Raw genomic sequence first — 21,105 nt, forward strand, 5'->3', positions numbered from 1 at the left:
TTGACTTCCGTTCACCTTAGTCCATCAAGTGTAACAAGACAAAAATAACCCCATTTTACTCTTAAACTTTATAAAAACAACATGCATTTCTAAAAAAGGAAGCACGATTTGAAAAAAATAAACACTTGAATACTTGAATTTGGGAACCGTTTGTTCGATTTTACAGTCTGACCTCTCACGCTGCATCGTAGCCAAGCCGGAATTCGCCGTTAGGAGACAGCTTACCCGGAATTTGCGCTCTCTTGCTTTTATCGATCGCTTCGATGAATAGCAAAAACTTGTGTATTTTCATAACGCTTCTAATTGCGAGCAATTTGCAAGCGAAAGCTTTCAGTCAGATTAAACACTTTCTAAGATTGAATCATGTAACAACTTGTACATATGATTACGAAGTGATAGTCAATACTGCGAGAGGAGCTAAGTCTACTGCAAGTGAGGGATACCGCATTCACGCCTTGGTAAGCTACAATATCTTTAAAACGTCTATAGCGAATGAGTTGTGATTATTTTTTCCCAGCCAGTGTATTCCTTTTTGCTGTTTGCTCTGAGATATTTTTGAAAAAAGGTGTTTGGCGATCTTAGGTATGCACACCTCACAGCATTCTTTCTGGAGTTGCTGGTTTAATTTGTAAGAGAAGGCTTCAAGTCGAAATCCCTTTTACTTGTGGTTTCCAAACTGGCAGCTGACTTGCTGCTAAGCCATAGGATATAATTATCAGTGATTGACTTCAATAATATTACCAGCATTCAGTGATTGACTTGAATAAACCACATTTATGTTTCATTCTGTTTCAGTTTGTATAGAGTCAAATCTTTGCTAACTCCATTGTTTACATTTAACTTTATGTAGCATAAAATTTCATGAAAAGAAAAGTATCTTGGTACGACAGAATTAACTTAAAAAGTTTAGGGCGTGTGTAGTAAGTAACTTAAGTAATAAAATATTTAGCTATCGTCTGAAAAGTAGAAATAGACAGTAAATAATAAATTATCTGGAGGGAGGCACACTGTTTAACTCAGGCTAAGAAACTGGTCTAAGTTAAGATAAGAAATTTTCGAGGATTATTTGCTAGAAATTGTGAAAGGTGTCTTGACCGTTGTGAGAATGTGCACAGCATGTTGAGCCGAATGAATAAAATAATAACTCAATAAAAAGCACGTAAAAAAAATAAGTGCCACTATAAATAAAGACTCAAATTCAACAACTAGAGATTACATTTCGGTATTCAAAGTCGCAAAATCGGGTAGACCGCGATTAGAAGACTTGTCTGGCAGAAGTGGAGCATGCCATTTAATGTATAAAATAATAGGGAAGTAAAATATGTGTAACAAACTAAGTAAGACTATTTTGCAAAACTTTGTCAACATGCGGGAATGCTGAAGGCAGGAAATCTTGCCATCACACTAAAAGGTGATAAACACTCAAGAGCATCTACTCAAAGCAAAGTTGTCTATAAACCACATTTGACCGCTAAGGCTGACAATCTAAATTGGTAATCAATTGAAAGTTTTTAGATCATTTTAGCAGTGCTGGAATAGTCAAGTCACCAATAAAGTCCGACCTCTCACACTGCATCGTAGCCAAGCCCGAATTCGCCGTTAGGAGACAGCATACCCGAAATTTACGCTCTTTTGCTTTTATCGACCGCTTCGATGAATAGTAAAAACTTGTGTATTTTCATAACGCTTCTAATTTCGAGCAATTTGCAAAGGAAAGCTTTCAGTCACAGTAAACAATTTCTAAGATTGAATCATTTAACAACTTGTACATATGATTACGAAGTGTCAGTCAATACTGCGAGAGGAGCTAAGTCTACTGCAAGTGAGGGATACCGCATTCACGCCTTGGTAAGCTACAATATCTTTAAAACATCTATAGCGAATGAGTTGTGATTATTATTTCCTAGCCAGTGTATGTCTTTTTGCTGTTTGCTCTGAGATATTTTTAGAAAAAGGTGTTTGGGGATCTTAGGTATGTACACCTCACAGCATTCTTTCTAGAGTTGCTGTTTTGTAAGAGAAGGTTTCAAGTGGAAATCCCTTTTACTTGTGGTTTCCAAACTGGCAGCTGACTTTCTGCTAAGCTATAGGATATAATTATCAGTGATTGACTTCAATAATATTACCAGCATTCAGTGATTGACTTGAATAAACCACATTTATGTTTTATCCTGTTTCAGTTTGTATAGAGTCAAATCTTTGCTAACTCCATTGTTTACATTTAACTTTATGTAGCATAAAATTTCATACAAAGAAAAGTATCTTGGTACGATAGAATTGACTTATAAAGTTTAAGGCGTGTTTAGTAAGTAACTTAAATAATGCAATATTTAGCTATCGTCTGAAAAGTAGAAATAGACAGTAAATAATAAATTATCTGGTGGGAGACACGCTGTTTAACTCAGGGTTAGAAACCGGTGCAAGTAAAGATAAGAAATTTTCAAGGATTATTTGCAAGAATTTGTGAAAGGTGTCTTGACCGTTGTGAGAATGTGCACAGCATGTTGAGCCGAATGAATAAAACAATAACTCAATGAACAAGCGCATAAAAAAGTAAGTGCCACTGTAAATAAAGACTCAAATTCAACAACTGGAGATTACATTTCGGTATTCAAAGTCGCAAAATCGGGTAGACCGCGATTACAAGACTTGTCTGGCAGAAGTGGAGCATCCCTAAAATAATAGGGAAGTAAAATATGTGTAAGAAACTTTTTAAGACTATTTTGCCAATCTTTGCCAACTGTGTTTTAGTAACGTGCAGGAATGCTGAATTGCCATCACACTGGAAGGTGATATACCCTCAAGGGCATCTACTCAAAGCAAAGCTGTTTATAAACCACATTTGACCGCTAAGGATGATAATCTAAATTGGTAATCAATTAATAAGTTTTTAGATCATTTTAGCAGTGCTGGAATAGTCAAGTCACCAATAAAGTAAAGTTGTATGACTTTAGAACCTACTAGTTCTCAAAATATGTGTTCAATATATTTCTTTCTTGGAAAAATGTTAAACACGGTTTAAGCTCAGTTATTGGTTCGAGTGCCATTTTTTTTTTGTTATTACAAGCGCTGGTCTGCCATAGCAACAACTAACAGTCCGATCTTTTATTGTTTTGGACGCGCATGTTTTTGACTGTGGTTGTCGAGAATATCCTGTATTTTGTGCTTATCTTTAATGCTATACAAAAACTTAATACCCGGAAGCTGACTGCACACAAATGTTCGAACTCATACAAACAATTGAACTATTACGATTGACATTCTTTCTGTCGATTTATTCCTTGTAGCAAGCTCCCTTAATTTAGGCTGTTGAAGTCAGGCACTGCCTCTGACTCTGACAATTTTGCGTTTCACGGGTCACGAAACAAATAATTACATTTTCACGCTTCTTAAAAATAGAAGTCGTACAAAATGTCAAAAACGTTACGATAGTCCATTTTGTAAATCAGAGTGCTTCGATCAGATTACTAGAGTTTTACGAACCAATGAATTCTCAACGGAAGCCAGCTTCTGGAAGCTCTTTTGTCATGTTCAACGTTTAAGTAAAACGTTTTCGATTTTGTAGAAGAAAACGATGGTTTTATTTCCACGCAAAACAGTTACATGTGGGTATTAAAATAGTTCCGTTATTTGCCGTTCGACCCATTAAGTTGTTAACTGTGTTGACGTAACAAACTCAAATCCATACTGTTAGGATCACGTAACTCCAAAGCGCCATTCTTTCATGAGAAGCCGCAGGTTAAATAACAATTATTCACTGAAGTGGAGGTGGCTTGTTGGGGATGAGCCACCGACACTGAGGTGAATAATTGTTTTAGTACATACTAAAACAGTGAGATAATTGAGCACAAAAAGGATGATTCTTAACTCATTTACTGTTGCCAACAATTACAATTTTGGCGCGCAATGACCGAACGGCCGCGGTCGTCGCTTTTTCTTCCAGACAAATAAAACTTTTAAAGGCATTTGTTTAGCTCTTGCGGGGAAATTTCTTCAGAAGGAGTTGTGAATTATTTTTGTATTTAAAATCATTCTGTAAAAAAGATTATTAAATTTCATTTTAAGCCTATTTATGAACAAGTCAACTAAATAAAGTAACGCAAGGCTTAAGCTTAATTTGCATTTGTAAACAAAAAACTTTTTCACCGGTTTTATTGATAAATTCAAGTCAAAAAGACAAAGCTTTACCCGTTCAAACTTACAAACCGAACCTCGTCACCTTTTTCGTGTATTTCGGGAACAGCTTGCTTGATTAGTTGTGACATTTCTTTGTTTGTTAAGGCAGCAAACCGGGAAGGCAAGCGAGTTTGGCGTCGATCGCCGGGAGGAATTGGAGGTGAATCAGTGAATAGTGCAGGATATTCACTGATTGAGTAGCCAATCAGAGCGCGCGAAAAACACTATCCACTGTTTTAGTATATACTAAAGCACTTAATAAGTTCAGGCTGCTTTTACATTCATTAGTTTTAATCTAAAACTGTAGTCAGCCAATCAGAGTAGAGTATGCTTAATGAAATGATTATGAAATGATTAAAGTGAGAATTCAAAAGAACTTGCAAATGAGGACCAATGATCCTCTGTCTAGAAGATCACATGTCAGTTTAAACTACCGGAAGTTTGTGAACACATTAAATTTGGAATCTGAAAATGGACAGGAAGTCTCACTTTCTATGACACTTTTTTTAAGCCGAAAGACGTTTCGGAGTGACGATCTTCTGATCATCATTACTAATTTAGTTCTTTGTCACAAAAGCAGCAGTGCCATCTATTGCTTTCAAAAGACACGTGACTCAGTTTAGATTTCCTTTATAGGTTGACGTCACTCCTGCATCACGTGATTACAATGGAAGTGGCAACTCGCTTCTTATCCAGCTTGTCGTTAGAAAACCCCGCTTAAGGCGTGTTCGTTATGGGCGAGTTCTTACCAATCACCCTGTCGATGAAGAGTTTGAAGAACAGTTGTCAAAACCATTCTACTTTCGTCAACAAGACCATGGTGTCGTCACAGACGTTTTGTTTCCAAAGAGCTCTGAATCACCTGAAGTTGAAGCTTTCAAAAAGGGTATGTATGACATAAAAATCTTTAATTCTATGTGATTGTTCATCTCGAGGGAAAATATAAAAATGCCTAAAAACCGAGACACTATAAACTTAAACCTCGGACAGTTAAGGAAAAATGGAGAAGCTGTTGTCGTTCAGGGGTGCCCTGGTTGCTAGAGGGATTTTTTTAATCACGTAGAATTCGAACAGCGTAGCCGCGACCACAACGAGCAGCGTGCCGAGAAAAAAGGCCTTTGGTCGCTTGAGTTTCCAGCCTCATTTCCAAGCAATTTTGAGGATCGGTTATATCACCAACACGGTTTCAGAGCCGACAGTTAGCTGGCGAAATTTATCCAAACGTTTTTCGCAAAAATCGGGTGTAGTTTTCCCATGGGAAGTAACTTACTGTGGTGTATATTAAATTCCAGCTTCGCTAGATCTGGTCGCGGGGGATTATACTGATTCTGTGGCAAAACGTAGAACGACAAGAGAGCGATTGTTATTGGCGTCACTGTCCCGTTCGTTTGCATGTTCTGTCAAGACTAAACACAGTTATCATTATAACCCTCACAACGATGTCAGATGTGCAAAGAAGACATTCTTTTATTGAACACATTTAAGCAAAGCTTCTTCCTAAGCAGATTTTAATTGTTGGAAGTTTGAACCTTAAAAAAGAAACGTTTGCATTATGAATAATATTGCTACAAGAACACCCTTAGCCTGCAACCTGTAGTTAGTTTTGAGGAGGAAACGATTTTTAACCAGCCAAATATTTTGGTCTACCAGTCAAGGTCGCGGCTGTCGCGTTAACTAGAGAGACTAATAAGCAACCCTGTTCCAATTCTATCTAAAGAAAGCTGCTCGTTCTTTCCACAAAGAGTCCGTGTTGGTAGCTTGTATAAACCGACCAGATATTTCAGAACGGATCTATGGAGCGGGGGTTGTTTTATGGGGGAAGATTATAACCCCAAAATATATCCGATGGAAATATTATGGCACGTATTTCTTCTTCAGACCTGTGACCTGACTTGTTTTTGCAAGAATGTAATGCTTACCTCGAAATATTTACGACATCAGTTTAGCATATTTGAGGCTATGTTCACGCCATACCAGACAGCTTTTGCGCCGGCACGAAAACCACACCGGATAGAGCTTCTGTTCAGACACAAGAACGGTGATTTCGGGGCGATTTCTGTTGAGAATCGAGCGAAGCTGCGCCGTGCCGATCTCGAAAGTGGAGCGTCACAGATTGGATAAGTTCTGTGCCTTATATTTGTGCTGTGTTACCGGGTATTCAGACCGTAGTGGAAGTGAATAAGTAGTAGCGAGGACTGCAGTGGAATCCACTGATACAGAAATAAGTATTCATGAGTAAGGAATGGGAGTTAGTTAAACCAAATCCTCTCGGCCTACTGCACCGACACTGTCTGTGAACGGTGTTGCCGTTAATAACATAATGGTTAGCTTTTCGCTTCGGCAAGAAAAGCTGTCCGGTATAGTGTCAACATAGCCTGAGTCTTCAAATTATCAGGAAAACTTCGGTTTTTATAGGTAAAGGAGCTTTACTTTTTCACCCAAAATGAAGAGATAACAATATGTTTAGTTACGTACTGTTCTTTTGCATGCCTCCAACGTTTATCCAAGCTTCTTCTCCAAAGATCGTGAAAATTGACGTCTTCCATTGGTGGAAAAAATAAGTTTTGGCTGCCACAAAATCTTGAATTTCCCGCCAATAGAAGGAATGATGCCACGAATGAGAGGGACAGTTTGCCCAACATGATCCAATATAGCGACTTCCAGTGTCGAACTGATAATCTTGGGATCGGATAGGCTTCTGAGAAAAATTTGTAACTAAACGCCTTAGAGACTGGTCATTAATTATCGCCGGAGGGGGGGGGGGGGGGGCGCCGGAGGATTTGGGGTTAAACAAGGAGAAATTTAGCCGATCCCTCCTTTGAATGTTACTTCACTGAAGTGATCCCCCCTAATAACTTTTGATGACTCTCGCGATCCCTCCCCCACATGTCTTCATTTTCCAAGTAAATTTGAGTGGTCCCCCCCTCTGAACCCTTCCAAAGTTTTCAGTGATCCCCTCTTTTGGGCTTAAAGGAACAGTGTCCCGTTACTGCGCATGCACCAAACTTTGATTTTTGGACAGGATGTCGCGAAATCAAAAGATGCGAGGAGAGTAAGAGAATTTTGAAAAATCCGTTTGCATCGCGCTTGGCCGGGTTCAATACGACACTAAAACTTCTCAGGATTATAGATCAATGATATATTGTTCCTGTTAAGTTTCGATTTGGGCAAAATCTGGATTTTTTGGCGTTACTTTTATTGCCGTTGGCCGGAGGACCAAAAGATTGGAAGCACTTTGATGCCGATTGAAGGCTTATTTCTTCTGCTAGCTTCCATACAAGCTCAGATAATTGTGAAAGGAATACGCAGAAATAAAACAGCAACAATAAAGACTGTAAGAAAGAAACCGTTGAGACATTGATGTGACTGAGGAGATCTTGTGGAGAGGAGCTTCAAGAAGCAGAATGTTTTACAACGACGCGTTAGTATACTTTAAAATGAATCTCCCTACGGCCGACAAAATCAAACAAACAGGCGCTACATGTTTTGAAAAAATAATGACATGAAATCATAATATCATTTTTGACTAACCTTTGTGGTGATTCATAGCGTTGAGATTGCATTTTTATTTATGTCTTTCAAACGTTTGAGGCTAGAACGCGAGGAAATCAGGCAGATATTACTGGACTTGGAGCGATTGACGTCTGACACGAGTTTTAAATTAGAAAATATGTTTTTAAAGCGAGTGGAACGAGATTTTCGGGTCGCGAGGCGGCCCAGCTAGCGAGAAAATCGTGATGAGTCTTCGAACCGCGAGCCAAATTTTTATATAAGACGAAAGACCTCTTCGAAAGTCTAAAATATTACTTGAGAATATAAACAACAAATCTCTGTCGGCGGTGCGGTCCGGAAGGAAATCTTGTTGAGTCAATTTGACAGTTCTATTGTCTTTTGAAGAAAAAACAGATGACGCTCGCGCGTGCGCATAATCGGGACACTGTCCCTTTAAAGTCACGCCTGAATCCCCCCTTTTGCTCTCCTAAAAATTAAGTAATTCCCCCTAAAATCCTCCCCCCCCCCCCACTCCCCGGGCGATAAATAATGACCGGTCCCTTATCTTTTTTTTTTGCTCTTACAAAACTAATGTCCTTTCCCAAGTGAACTTTTCGCTTAATGCATGGCTAGCCAAGAGCATGATTTGCCTAATTTTTGAATAGAGTCCTACATTTGGCTACACAGCTTTAAACTTTGAAACAGATATAAAAAATATGTTGAGTTACTTTTTTTCTTAACTGCACATATATGTTATCACAATTTTGACAAGCGAAAAGTAAAATTCTGACTTCCGGAATTGACATATATTAGAAAAGCAATATGCTGGATGAGCAACAGCGATTTACGAAGGAGAGTAATCCTCTTTTCGGGGAGCTCTTAATCAAAACACAACTTGAGTTGTTTAGATTTATCAGCGTACTGCACTGAAATATACTGTTTACCAAATGGGCGTGAACTAAAATCTTTTAAGTTACGATAAATATCTTGTCAGGTTTTAAAAAAGTTCCACGGCTTTGCATGGAACAATTTGCAATTGTGCTCTCTTTTTTGTTTATTATGCGGTCATAGGTATTGCAGGGGCATTCCAGCTCAACTTGAAAGACATTCATAAATCCAGTGTATACGAAGTTCGAGAGCATGATGATTCGGGTATTTTTCGAACCAAGTACAATGTACTTTCGGCTAATGACACACATGTTCACCTTCATCGAACCTGGACAAACAACGACTACCAGCAATTTGCGGATGGTACTTCCGCAAAAGGCCGCCACAAGGTTCAATCTCTCCATAGTGCTCATGTTCATTTGAAAGATGGAAAAGTCAATCACGTTTACCGCACAAACGAGGCATTTTTCAGACCTCCTGATGGACATCCGAGAGTGGAAAATTTCAAAGACTTTGGGGATCAAGAGCAAGATATCGAGATGTCAACCAAAGGATATAGCAAGCTAACGTTACGTGATTGTGCCGAGCCCGAGCATCTACGTTCTAAGCGATCCACAATCCAAGAGGAGCATCTACAAACGATACGATCGCTCACAAGTGATAGTCTTCAATTCACACAAACGGAGAAGATCAAATGGTCCAAGATGGGCGGAGAGACGAAAAAGAAGCCGAGGCCTTTGTATGAGGTGTTACGTTGTTTTACTGACAAGAGCATGAAGGAGCGTGGGATCGCTGACTGTTCTAATGAGCTACATGGCATGGTTCGTGATGACAAAACTACTTTTCGCTCGATCGTGAAACTGGTTCAGGACCGTAGTCACCAAAACCTGACGTCGCTGGCAGTGTATGCGGCCGCCCTTGCTGGACATGGCAAATACGAGGCCCAGAATGCATTAGCACAAGCGCTGAAGGATCAATACCCGAGACCTCTCAGTAGAGAAGAATACGAAGCTTTGCTTTTAGGAATCTTCCACCTGCCAGAAGGACCACTTCATTCACAACTGTTTGATGCTTTGTCACAGCTCATGTCCGAAGAGGAAAAAGGAGATGAAGTTACTGCTACTACCATGCTGGTATTAACCGGCCTGGCTGCTAGAGCCAAGACATCAGGGTACAATGAAACTCTGTGTGACAACGTAGCCCAAATGGTTCACAACAGATACAGGAATAAATCAGGCCTTTACCATCCTGATAGCGACGATCACGAGATGCAGTTGAGGGACCACATCTGGGCCTTTGGAAACCTTGGTCATCATTCTGGTCTTTCTGTTATCTTGAAGCACATTGATCATGATAATTCTGGTATCCGCTCAGCGGTGATCAGTGCCATGCGCAAACTTCCTCCTGAGCATACTAATCATCATCTCATGCGCTCACTTCACGTAGATGAACACGCTGATGTAAAAGCTGCAGTCGTTGATGTGTTCGTTGAGCGCCACCAATGTTTAAGCGATTCGGTGGTCCAAAGCTTGGAGGAAGCATTATGGCACGCTCCTGAAGGTGAGTCCTTGGATTCTTCAATAAAAGAATTTCTTGAAAACCATGGTGACCACCCTAAAGCAGTTTACTTGCGAAAGAAGCGGAGTGTAATTCATCGGCGTAAGCGTGCACTTCTGCCGTTCCTTCGGCCCAGAGAATTCGCCCTTGGTCCTTCCAAGCGATGGGTGAAGACGTATGGTGGCAAATGGCTCGGAGCAGAATCCGCGATACAGTTCGTAAATCAAGTTAAATTGAGAATTGGTATCTTTGGTGGGAACTTTGAAGTGAACTTAGACAACAAGGCTTTCGTTTCAGCTTACATTCTCAAGTTCGGTTTTGACGTTTTACGTGGAAAGGCTGCTTTTAAGGCATCAGCCAGTTTTAAGAACGACTTTCCGAAAGATCTTATTCACGCCGTGGCCGATGCCGGAGACGAACTGTTAAAGCAGTTTGATAGCATAACAAGCGTAATTGCCGAGCAAATCAATAAATTTAAAGACAAACTTGCTGGATTTCTTCCTTTACACATTAACAGTTTCTTAGAATTCGTTAATAAAATTGTTCTCTTTGTCCAGAACCTTGTTAAGCCTTTGAGACCGATAAACCTCATCGGAAAAGTTATCAAGTTTGCGAAAGATGTTTTGGGCCGCGTTAAAAATTGGAAATGGCTGATAGACAAGATCAAGAAGATACAACAAACACTTGGAAGGCTGACTGGTGTGGATGACATTTTCAATAAAGTGATTGCTACACTAGATAAAATCCTAAACGTAGTTGGTAGTATTACCAAGTATTTGCCACACAATCTTCCGAAAACCTTTAATATAAAGAAACTGCTTGATCTTCTTCGCTCAGTTTCTGTAGATCTTCAGTTCGACAAGATAAAAGAATACTTTCGATCATTACGTATCTCCGTGCCTAGTGGATTCCACTTACAACTTCCCTTCAGATTCTCAATTCGCCTGTCACATTATCTAGAGTCGTTTCAGCAAGTCACTTTGAGGCTGCTGAAATTTGCAAATCGTTTCTTGGACATGACGGCACTGCTAGATCTTCTACAAGGAACCAGATTGCCCAGATTGCAGTTACCAAACTTGAATTTGCGTTTTCCGTCTTTTCAAGGAAATGGATTTAACTTTGGGCTTCGGTTTAATTGGAAAATCAGTTTAAAGTTCCGGTTAGATCTCAGATCTCCTAGTTTTCAGAATTTTCTTACTGTGTTTGACAAACTTGGAGAATTCCTGAAGCAGTTTAGACTTCCGAACTTTAATCTGGAGACGTTTTTTCAAGAAATACTACCTGGCAAGACCTTTGATTTGCGGGAGCTATTCAGTGGATTTTGGAGTGGTAGTCACAATCCCAATTCAACTGACCCGCCTCAAATCCTCGAAGAATTTCTTGGAAAACTTATAAATCTACTAGACGTTCACTTTGTAAATGTAACGGCCATAAGTGACGTTACAGATTTCTTTCGAGAGCTAGGACCAGCAATGGAGCAGTTTTCACGACAAAGCATACAACGGATATGTGACATCTATAAACTGGCATTAAACTCCTCTCAGGAGTTCAAGGAATTTGGCGAAAACGTGGATCTTAAAGGAATCCAGGTACTTCAAGAAGTAGAAAATACAACTCAAAATGCACTTTCAGAACTGCTGAATTTTACAAGCCTTATAGACAAGTTGATAGTGGACATTGAAAAAAATTTTACTGCAGTAGCGAAAGGGTTCGTTTCCGACTCTCTTAGACAGCTTAGTGATAAACTCCAACACGTTCAAAATCTAGCGGATGACATCGTGGACTTCGCCAATGGGACGGCTTCGAAGGTAAACGGGGCATGTACTAAAGCCGCCAATTTCTCTGCTGACGTCATTGATAACGTTCAAAATAACGCTCGGCAAGCACTTACTGAACTTGGATCTTTCATAGGACCAGTGGCAGCGACAATTAAGGCAGTTGGAGCAGACTTGAAAGCTTCTGTTATTAAAGTTGAACATTGGTACAAGGAAAACCTCGCAGTTCGTGTTGGCAAGATCTCTCGTGTCTCCCAAATAATATCTGACTTTCTTTCCATATTAAACACTAAGAAAGGATTTCTCAAAACAGTGCGGCAGATAGCAGCTCGCATCAATGAAGTGCTTAGTCGTCTACAGAATCTTCCTGAGTACGCGAACAAGGCAAGAAAAGCAGCTGATGATGTAATAAAGTTTTCGGAGAGAGCTGAGAACTACAAAAGTGAAATTCAGAATCTTGATATAAGACAACAGTTCGGAATTGATTTTGACCAACGGTTAAGAGATATTTGCAGTGAATTTAAAACCATCGCGGCTGAGACTCTCGATAAATTTGGATCCTACGACGTCGTAAAAGAAGTGGACAATTTTTTTAATAAAGAAGCTGATAAGTTTATAGGGAAAGCCGTCTCAAAGTTTAGAGAAATTAAAGAACCTATAAACGAGATACGAGAAGACCTTCTGAATATCAAGACCACCGTGCGTGAAGTGATAGGGGTTTTAATCGATCTAAAGCCTTTTACCAGGAATTTATCTCCCATACTCGAGACGGCAGGAAAGCTGCCGGATTGTCAGCAAATGAAGAAGATTTTTCTTGATAGTACAAAGCCATGCGTGCGTAAGGCACTAAAAATTGGAAAGAACGTTATAGAACAATATGAAGACTTCAGGAAAGACGTCAAAGTTTTTTATAGTATGGTACAAGATACGTGGAAGAATTTCAAGATACAAAAATGTATCAAAGGTGGAAGTTGTATTTCCAAGGCATTTATTGATCAAGCAAAAACCATCAAAGGAAAGGCCGATGTCCTTAAGGATACCTTTCGGGAATCTATTGGTTATACAGACATGCTCGAGACATGCGAGCATGGAGCTCATAATGTCACAGCTGTGTTTGATATTGTGAAGCAGCTCATTGAACAGGTTCGTAATTTTTCTCTCAAAGACGACGTTCAAAGGGTCAGGGAAGTCTTCCAGAAGATCACTGGTCAAAAAGTGGAAGAAAAGAGTGCAGCTGGTGTTCAAAAAAGGGCAATAAATAATGTCAAACAGCGAATCGAGAGAATTGTTGATTACATACAAAAAGCAAAGGAAGTAAAAGAGAAAATGCAGCATTTATTGGAGAACACATTTAAAGCCATGAAAAACGTCTACGATACTGCGGTTTTGGAACATGTTCAAGGGCTTGAAGATGTACGTTCTAAGGTTAAGCTGTCATATGATTTATGGAAAAAGACCAAAAACATAAACCACGTTCTACAGGCATTAGACACCCTTACTCAAAGTGCTTCACAATACGCTGACAAAGTAAACGACCTCACAAGATCATTTTCTAACCCAATTGTTAACCTTCTGTCTGAAACTGGAGAGATCACTGAGGTTGTGAAGCCTTTTCTTGACAAGCAGATAACTAAAGTTACCGAAACTGTAAACAAAGTCAACAGGTTTTTGGACACAGTCACTGACTTTCTCAACAAGCTTCAGCTTCGCCAGCGAGGACTAGATCTAAGTGCTTACAAACCCTGGCAAGATATAGCTTACTGCTCAGCGGAAGTCTGTTTACGATCTATCAGGCGATCGTCATCGCTTTATCTTAAGACCATTTTCACTTGGAAGTTCCCACACCTTGACGATCTTTCCTCTATGCAGGAAAGCGGGCGTTGGCTGACACCCGGTCTTTTTGATGACTACAAGGTTGAAGGAATTTCAGAGCTCTCAAGTGGTGAGGTGATCCTCGGTATGCATGGAGTCTCAAGCAACAAGGGTAAAGCTTCCCTGTTGGTAATCATGAACCCCGGAAGTGGCGTTAAAAAGATAATTCAGCTTGGAAGTCTACAAGGACCATTTGTAGTGAAAATTGGAGGTGTCACGGTGGCTAAAGAATTCATTTGGATTAGCGACAGCGCCTCTAACAGAATCCACTCAGTAAGAAAATCTGGCGTAACGGGGTCCTTTTCGACACAAAAACCCTCTTGGCTGAGAATATCAAAGTCTCTTTCAGTTGAAGGTACAGCAACGTCCATTTCGTATGATAAGAATAGCGGTTTTCTGTGGGTAACAGATGGCAAGAGCGGAAAGGCCTACGGTTATAAGACGGTGAATGGGGATCTAGCATCTACTGGATTAGCTCCCGATAGAGTAATCACTATCGGGAGTAATGCTCAAGGTATGACTATAGTAAGACAATTCGGCGGGGAATATGCTTGTATCTCCAAGTGCGCAATGATTGCCGGTTTTCAATGCAAACTTGAATTTCATTCCTTGAGTGAAGGTGACGAGACTGGCGAAAACACCTTAGAAAGAGTAGTCCGGACGCCTTCTGGCTTGGAGTCTGTGTCAAGCGTCGGTGAAAAGTTCGAAGTGGTGGCTGTAGCTTTTTCCAGCGGGACATTTGCAGAAAAAGAAAATATAGAACTTATGGGCGGGGATTTTGAAGACCGATACTTCTATCTGCGACTGCCCATCCTAAAAACGACTTTTGGAATTCAAGAAAATTGCTTGTTTTTTAAAGTCATGAGGAATTACGTTCTCCGACCAAGACGGCTGTTTCCTATTGGGGATATGATTTGTGGAACAAGAAGAAAACGAAGCATCACACAAGAGCTGTTAGAATCGGACGTATATTCCGAACAGCTTGAAGAAGTGCATAGAAATAGCCGGATGCGAAGGCAGGCATCAGACCTAGGATCGTGCGTCACCTTATTTAGAGGGAATGTCCTTCGGGGATATCAACAATTTATGCCAGAGTATTCACAAATTATTATAGTGTTTGGCATACCAGTGAGGCTCTTTGCAGGCGCCGGCGGCTACTACGTTGTGGACTATCAAGGACAAGTGTGTATGCGCGACAAAACGTTTAGAATGGGCCTCATTCCAGGAGCCTGGGTTTCCGTCTATGCAGGTGCTGCACTCTCCCTTTTGATTGTAGAAGCTGGTATCACAATAGAAGCAAGGCTTCTTGAGACCTACCTTGTACCTGAGCTACGAATAAAGATAGCCAAGTGGCCTTTAAGGGCTTGTATCGAGCTCAAGCTTCGGATGACCCCACTGCGTATTCGAGTTTGGCTGTGGTATCGATTCCGTCTCTGCATTCGCATAAGGTGTAAGTTGTTTGGATGTAGCATAAAGATTAGATGGTGCTCAAAAAAGACATTCGCAGAGTGGTGGTGGTCAGCCAAATCTGTTGACAGGACCCTATTCAATACTTGTCAAAAAGATGTGGACAGGACGCCTCCTAAGGCGGGATCTTGCACAGCTAGACAGGCTGCCGACACAAAGTACTTTATCCAGTGGCATGGATTCCACGAGGATACCAAAATCAACAGCTATCATGTTAGAATCGGATCTATTCAGGGATCTGGCGATGACTACTCTTCCTGGGTTGGGTCTTCTTTGAGTCTTGTGGTCAACGACCTTCCAATTATGCATGGTAGAGATATCTATGTGAGTGTACTGGCAACAAATGATGGAGGGATGGACAGTCCTTTGGTAAATTGCCCGAAGTTTGTTGCTCAGCGTAAAGGACCACAAATTCGTTACGTCTACGACGGCGTCACTGAAGGACAAGATGCCAACTATCAATGGGATACTTTTGCACTAGGAATGAACTTTGACTTCAGAAGTGATCCAAAGGACATTGCTTCCATAAAGTGGGGTGTCTCCTCAAATTCCAGCTGTACCTTTGACGAGGCTGAGGCAGACATTGTCCCAATGACCCCTCTAGGTGATCTCACTTCGATTCAGACTTCCGGTCTCAATTTAAGACATGGTCAAAAGTACTTTACTCGCCTTTATGCCATGGATTTGTTTGGATTAAAAGCAGTGATGTGTAGCAATGGTATCTTGGTTGACACAACGCCTCCTGTTTACGGACATTTTCAGGACGGTACTGGCCAAAGTGATGCGAATTATCTTCCATCGATCAGGCGAGTTCGTGGAAAATTTGATCGTTTTATTGATCCAGAGAGTCCTATCGTAAAGTACGAATGGAAAGTTGTGAAGAATGATTCCGGTGGAGATGTAACGCCATTTGTCACTATTCCTCTAACTCAACAGTCGCCACTTATGGAAAATCTCTCCCTTAGAAATGGCGGATCGTATAAGCTTGTACTTCGTGGAACAAACGCTGCAGGACTTCAAGCCATAACTGCGACAAACGGATTCGTAAGCGATAGTTCACCGCCAATTTGTGAAGGTAAAGTCATTGACGTCACTAGTAAGACTGGCCTGTCTGACGTGGACTTTGTAAGAGATTTGAACAGTATTCAAGCTAAATGGGCATGTTCAGATCCGGAAAGTGACATTCGAGAGCAACTTGTCGCTGTTGGAACGTATCCTGGTGGAGACGATGTAAGAGGCTTTGAAAAGCTTTCCTTTGTTACGCACAATATTTCCAAGGAAGGAATGGTCTTTGTCAGCTTCTCAGACATCCAAATCCACCCGAGAATTAGATACCACGTAACGGTCAAGGTCATAAATGGCGCAAGTCTAAAGAAAACTATCACTTCCGATGGAATTCTCATTGACACTACCCCACCGACTGTAGCTGTTCAATACATAAAGGACGGAGTAGAGGGAAAAGACGAAAACTTCACTAGTGAAAGATTCACTTTTAGTGCTCATTGGGAGCAAGCCTTCGCTGATGCGGAGAGCGGGCTGGTGGAATATCGTATTGGTCTCGGTATCAAGCCCGGCCTTTCTGACATTCACAGTTTTAAGACTGTAGGAACACAAACGAACGCGACTATTTCAGGACTTCTGTTGAATAATGGGCAACGTTATTTTGTCACTGTGATAGCTTGCAATAGTGTTGGAATGTGCACAAATGGAAGCAGTGACGGCGCCACTGTAGACTTTGTACCTCCGCACGTAGGAAAAGTTATAACTGGACTGACAGGCCCTCCAGTATTTTATCAATGGATATCTAGTTCTGTGTGGGCGCGTTGGAACTGGTGTTTGTCTGATGAGAGGAGGGTGTCTGGACTTCTAAACCGCAGTCAGTGTAGCAATGATAGTTTCTATGATGTTCACAGTGGGGTAGTCAGCTTTGGTATTTCAGTGGCATCTCTGGCAACCGATGAGCTTCTCGCCTCATACAAGTCGGCAGGTCGAGTTCGTTCAACTGGTCGTAGCATTTATCTTGCCGATGGAGTGTACTCGGTTGCTGTTGAAGCAAAGGACAGAGCTGGAGGTGTTTCTAGGAGTTTGTCAAATACATTTATTGTTGACACTAGCCCTCCTGCCATTATTTATGTACAACATGGCTATTACGGTGAACTGCAGGAACATGTTAATACACCATCTATAACTTTTAAAGCATATTTTGAAATTGAAGATGATCTCTCAAAGATTGCAACGTACAAAGTTGGAGTTGGCAGTTACGTTGGTGCCGATGATGTTATGAAACTGCAGACTGTTGCATTAGCCAGGCCCCTATCTTCGTTACGAATCAACTGGACAGCATCCAATAGCACACATCTGGGAAATAGCCGACGTTATTTTATTACCGTATGGGTTGTCAACAAAGCAGGCCTTTTCGCCATCAAATCCTCTGCACCCCTGCTTTCCGACTCTGATGCCCCTAAGGGGGGAATACTTTTAGATGGATGGGGCTCTACTGACGCGCAGTACCAAAGCTATTCTACACTCTATCGGGCACAGTGGTATGGCTTTAGAGATTTCTCCGGGATCAAAGCAGCATACCTCGGTTTATCCAGCAAGCCTAATTCGGCCCACTGTGATGTCAAGGAAGAAGAAATTGTTTCCAGCAGTAGGGGATATCACATCTTGTTTGGATTAAACCTAACCTCTGGCCATACATACTTTGCATGTCTAAAATTGGTCGACAGAGCTGGAAATAATGCATTTTACCAGTCGAACGGAGTGCTGGTGGATTCTACCCCTCCCTTTCCTGGTTCCGTAACGGATGGAATGCCAGGCGAAGACCTCGACGTCCAAATGGAGATCTCAATACTCAGGGCTTCGTGGTTCAACTTCAAAGAAGAAGAGACGGGCATTGTCTCTTATCAGCTAGCATTTGGAACATCTCCTGGTAGTCAGGATATTCAAGAATTCACCAATGTCGGTCTCGCAAATACTGCTTCAAGTTCAAGGTTAAAAGTTTTGGAACTAACTAGTAGTCAGCGTTACTATGCCACCGTCATTGCTTACAACGTAGTTGGCATGCCTAGTGCCCCGTTGTCTTCCGATGGCGTGATGGTGGATTCAACGCCTCCAGTTTTTATAAGACCAGTTCACGATGGAAGTAACCCCAGTCAGGACCTCAGCTCTACGTCAAAAGAATTTCTGTCAACAACTTGGATTTGCAATGATCCAGAGACAGCTTTAGCTTCTGTTGAGGTCGCCTTTGGTCTGCAACCTGGAGAGACTGACATTATGAACTTCACCATTCTTCCAACAAATCAGACTTCGTTTACCATGCGACATAGGCTTCGGCTTGGTTTTCGATATTTTTCAACGGTCCGATGCATCAACAAGCTTGGCCTCAAAGCGGTGTTATCTTCAGATGGTGTTGTCTTCGATGATTCACCACCGAAAAAGGTTTACGTTCAGGATGGCGAATATCAAAGTTCCTTGACTAACTTGACAGTCAAGTTCAAATTCGTAGATGCGGAAAGTGCCGTTCGGCAATATAGGGTTACAGTGTGGAAAAGAGGCCCTTTGGAAGATTCTTTCGGGTCGTTTATTTTCAACGGTAATGTCACAACCGCGCAATTACAGCTCGCAAAAGATCTTGAAGGCGGAGAAAATTACTATGTGAACGTTACAGCGACAAACGGAGTTGGTTTGGAGAACACGGCAGTGTCTGATGGTTTTACAGTGGATACGACACCTCCTTTATGTTCACAAGTTTGGGATGGAAGAGGTGATTATTCACATGATGTCGAATACACACCAAGTTCCAGTAAACGAGTTATTTCGTGGGTTTGTTTTGACAACGAGTCCCCAATGGTTAGATATCGTTTTTCAGTCAAAAACGTAAACACAAACACCTTTGTTATTCCCTTCTACGAGTTAGGAACACCTCCGAACTCTTCAGGATGGGCAATCATTACAGGCGAAGGGCGAATTGCGCTAAAATATGGGGAAGGAGAGAAATACATTGTGGGTATCGAGGTTTCAAACGCTGTTGGCCTTAAAGCGGTGAACTGGACAAATGGTGTTGTAATAGATAGCACACCACCTGTCGTAAACAATGTAATGCTGGCATTTGATCCCAAAAACAACTCTTTAAAAGCTGAATGGGTAGCTCGAGATAAAGAAAGCGGAATAAAATCATTGTCTTGGGGATTGGGAACTTCGCCGGACGATGATAATGTCAAGAACTTTACAGAGGTTTCAGTTTTTACAACCAATATCAGAATCTCCAATGTTCCTCTGATACTGGGAAAGACCTACTTCTTGAAAATGTATGCTGTTAATAAAGCCGGCTTGTCGAGCACAACCTCTTCCAATGGCGTTGTTATTGATTATACACCACCTAACCCTGGCACTGTAGCTGCTCAATTTGTGCTTCCACCAAATTACGACCGTAGTAAAAACGAAGTACCAGGATCACGTTTTGTCGTGACTTGGACAGGGTTTATAGACCAAGAGAGTGGTATTCAAAAAACAAGCTGGGCACTGGGAACAGACCCTCAGCAACTTAAACAAAGCATTATTGGATTGTATACTGAGGTTAATGCCGATGATTCCGTTGGGGGTGTTGTTATCAAGAACCAAACTGTCATTGGAAACGAGACTTACTTTGTTTGTATAAGGGTTACTAACGGCGCTGGACTCGACAGAACGGATTGCTCGCCCGGAATAAAAGCTATACTAGGAAAAGTTTCTGCTGGTGAGGTTAGTGACGGCCCAGTTACGTCCGCAAAGGACATTGACTTCCAACTTGATGACAAAGCAATCTGGGCGCATTGGAATGGTTTTAAAGATCCTGTGTTTGGCATCTCCAAATATGATTGGTGTATCAGGGACCAACCACCTAAACCATCTGGATATAGCATGTGTAAATGGCCATTCATGGAAGTGCTTCATTTAAAAACATCAGCCAATCGCTTTTATAATCTAACACTTGAGCAAGGAAGGAAATATTACATTACAGTTAGAGCTGAGAATAGCCGAGGTGAACATGTTAGCTCATCCTCCGATGGTGTTGTGGTAGATAGAAGTCCTCCAGTTGGAAAATCAATCCATGTCGCACCAGCCACTGGCAAGGAAACGTTGTATGTAACATCGTCTTCTGCGCCTGTTGTCACATGGACTATGGATGATCCTGAAAGTGGTTTGAGCCACTTTCTTGTAGGCGTTGGAAACTTTGCATTCCAAGACGATCTAATAAGTTTCTATCGTGTCACCAGCCTTAGTCGATCAGTAGATCTAGACGTGCTAAATTTGACGCTACGTGAAGGAATGACATTTTACGTGACTGTTACTGGTGCTAATATGCTTGGTTTGGAGACAACTATGACTTCCCAACAAATTGTGGTGGACTGGACTCCACCGATATCTGGAGATGTTGTTGATGGAAACCTAACCTCTGTGGACAGTGAAGAATATATTGACCTTGATTACCAGCACGAAAAAGGAGTGCTTTCAGCTCACTGGAGTGGATTCCTAGATGATGAGAGTGGCGTCGTCGAGTATCAGTGGTGTATAGGAACAGCTCAGGGTAAGCTTATTTTAAAGGAGCTGTGTCACGAAATTCAGCCAAATTAGGAAATTACAAAATGCCCGTTAAATTAAGAGAAACATAAAAATAACCGCTTAAAACTTTGAAGGAAGGTTAAAATGACATAACAGAAACAACAGATGCCACGATTTTTGAAAACTGTTCAGCCTAACAGCTTTTCAAAGTTGATCTCTGCTGCTTGCAACTTCAAAAATAATGCTCAGGAGACATATTTGTTTGTCTCGGATCTCTGATTTTGTCATGTACCTGTAATTTCTTTGCTTACTTTATGTTCCATAGCGATTGAGG

At 41.2% G+C, this 21,105-nt stretch overlaps 1 protein-coding gene across 1 annotated transcript in view; it reads left to right on the plus strand.

Moving 5' to 3' along the window:
- The window catches only part of LOC140938635 (uncharacterized), a 41,336-nt gene that overhangs the window by 4,357 nt on the left and 15,874 nt on the right, over nt 1–21,105 (plus strand). Inside the window, exons 2-3 of the mRNA XM_073388133.1 lie at nt 4,812–5,062; nt 8,740–20,796. Of these exons, the coding sequence (XP_073244234.1) occupies nt 4,812–5,062; nt 8,740–20,796 (12,308 nt within the window). The remainder of the gene's footprint in view (nt 1–4,811; nt 5,063–8,739; nt 20,797–21,105) is intronic.

Source organism: Porites lutea, chromosome 5, assembly GCF_958299795.1.
Source record: "Porites lutea chromosome 5, jaPorLute2.1, whole genome shotgun sequence".
Lineage (NCBI taxonomy): Eukaryota > Metazoa > Cnidaria > Anthozoa > Scleractinia > Poritidae > Porites > Porites lutea.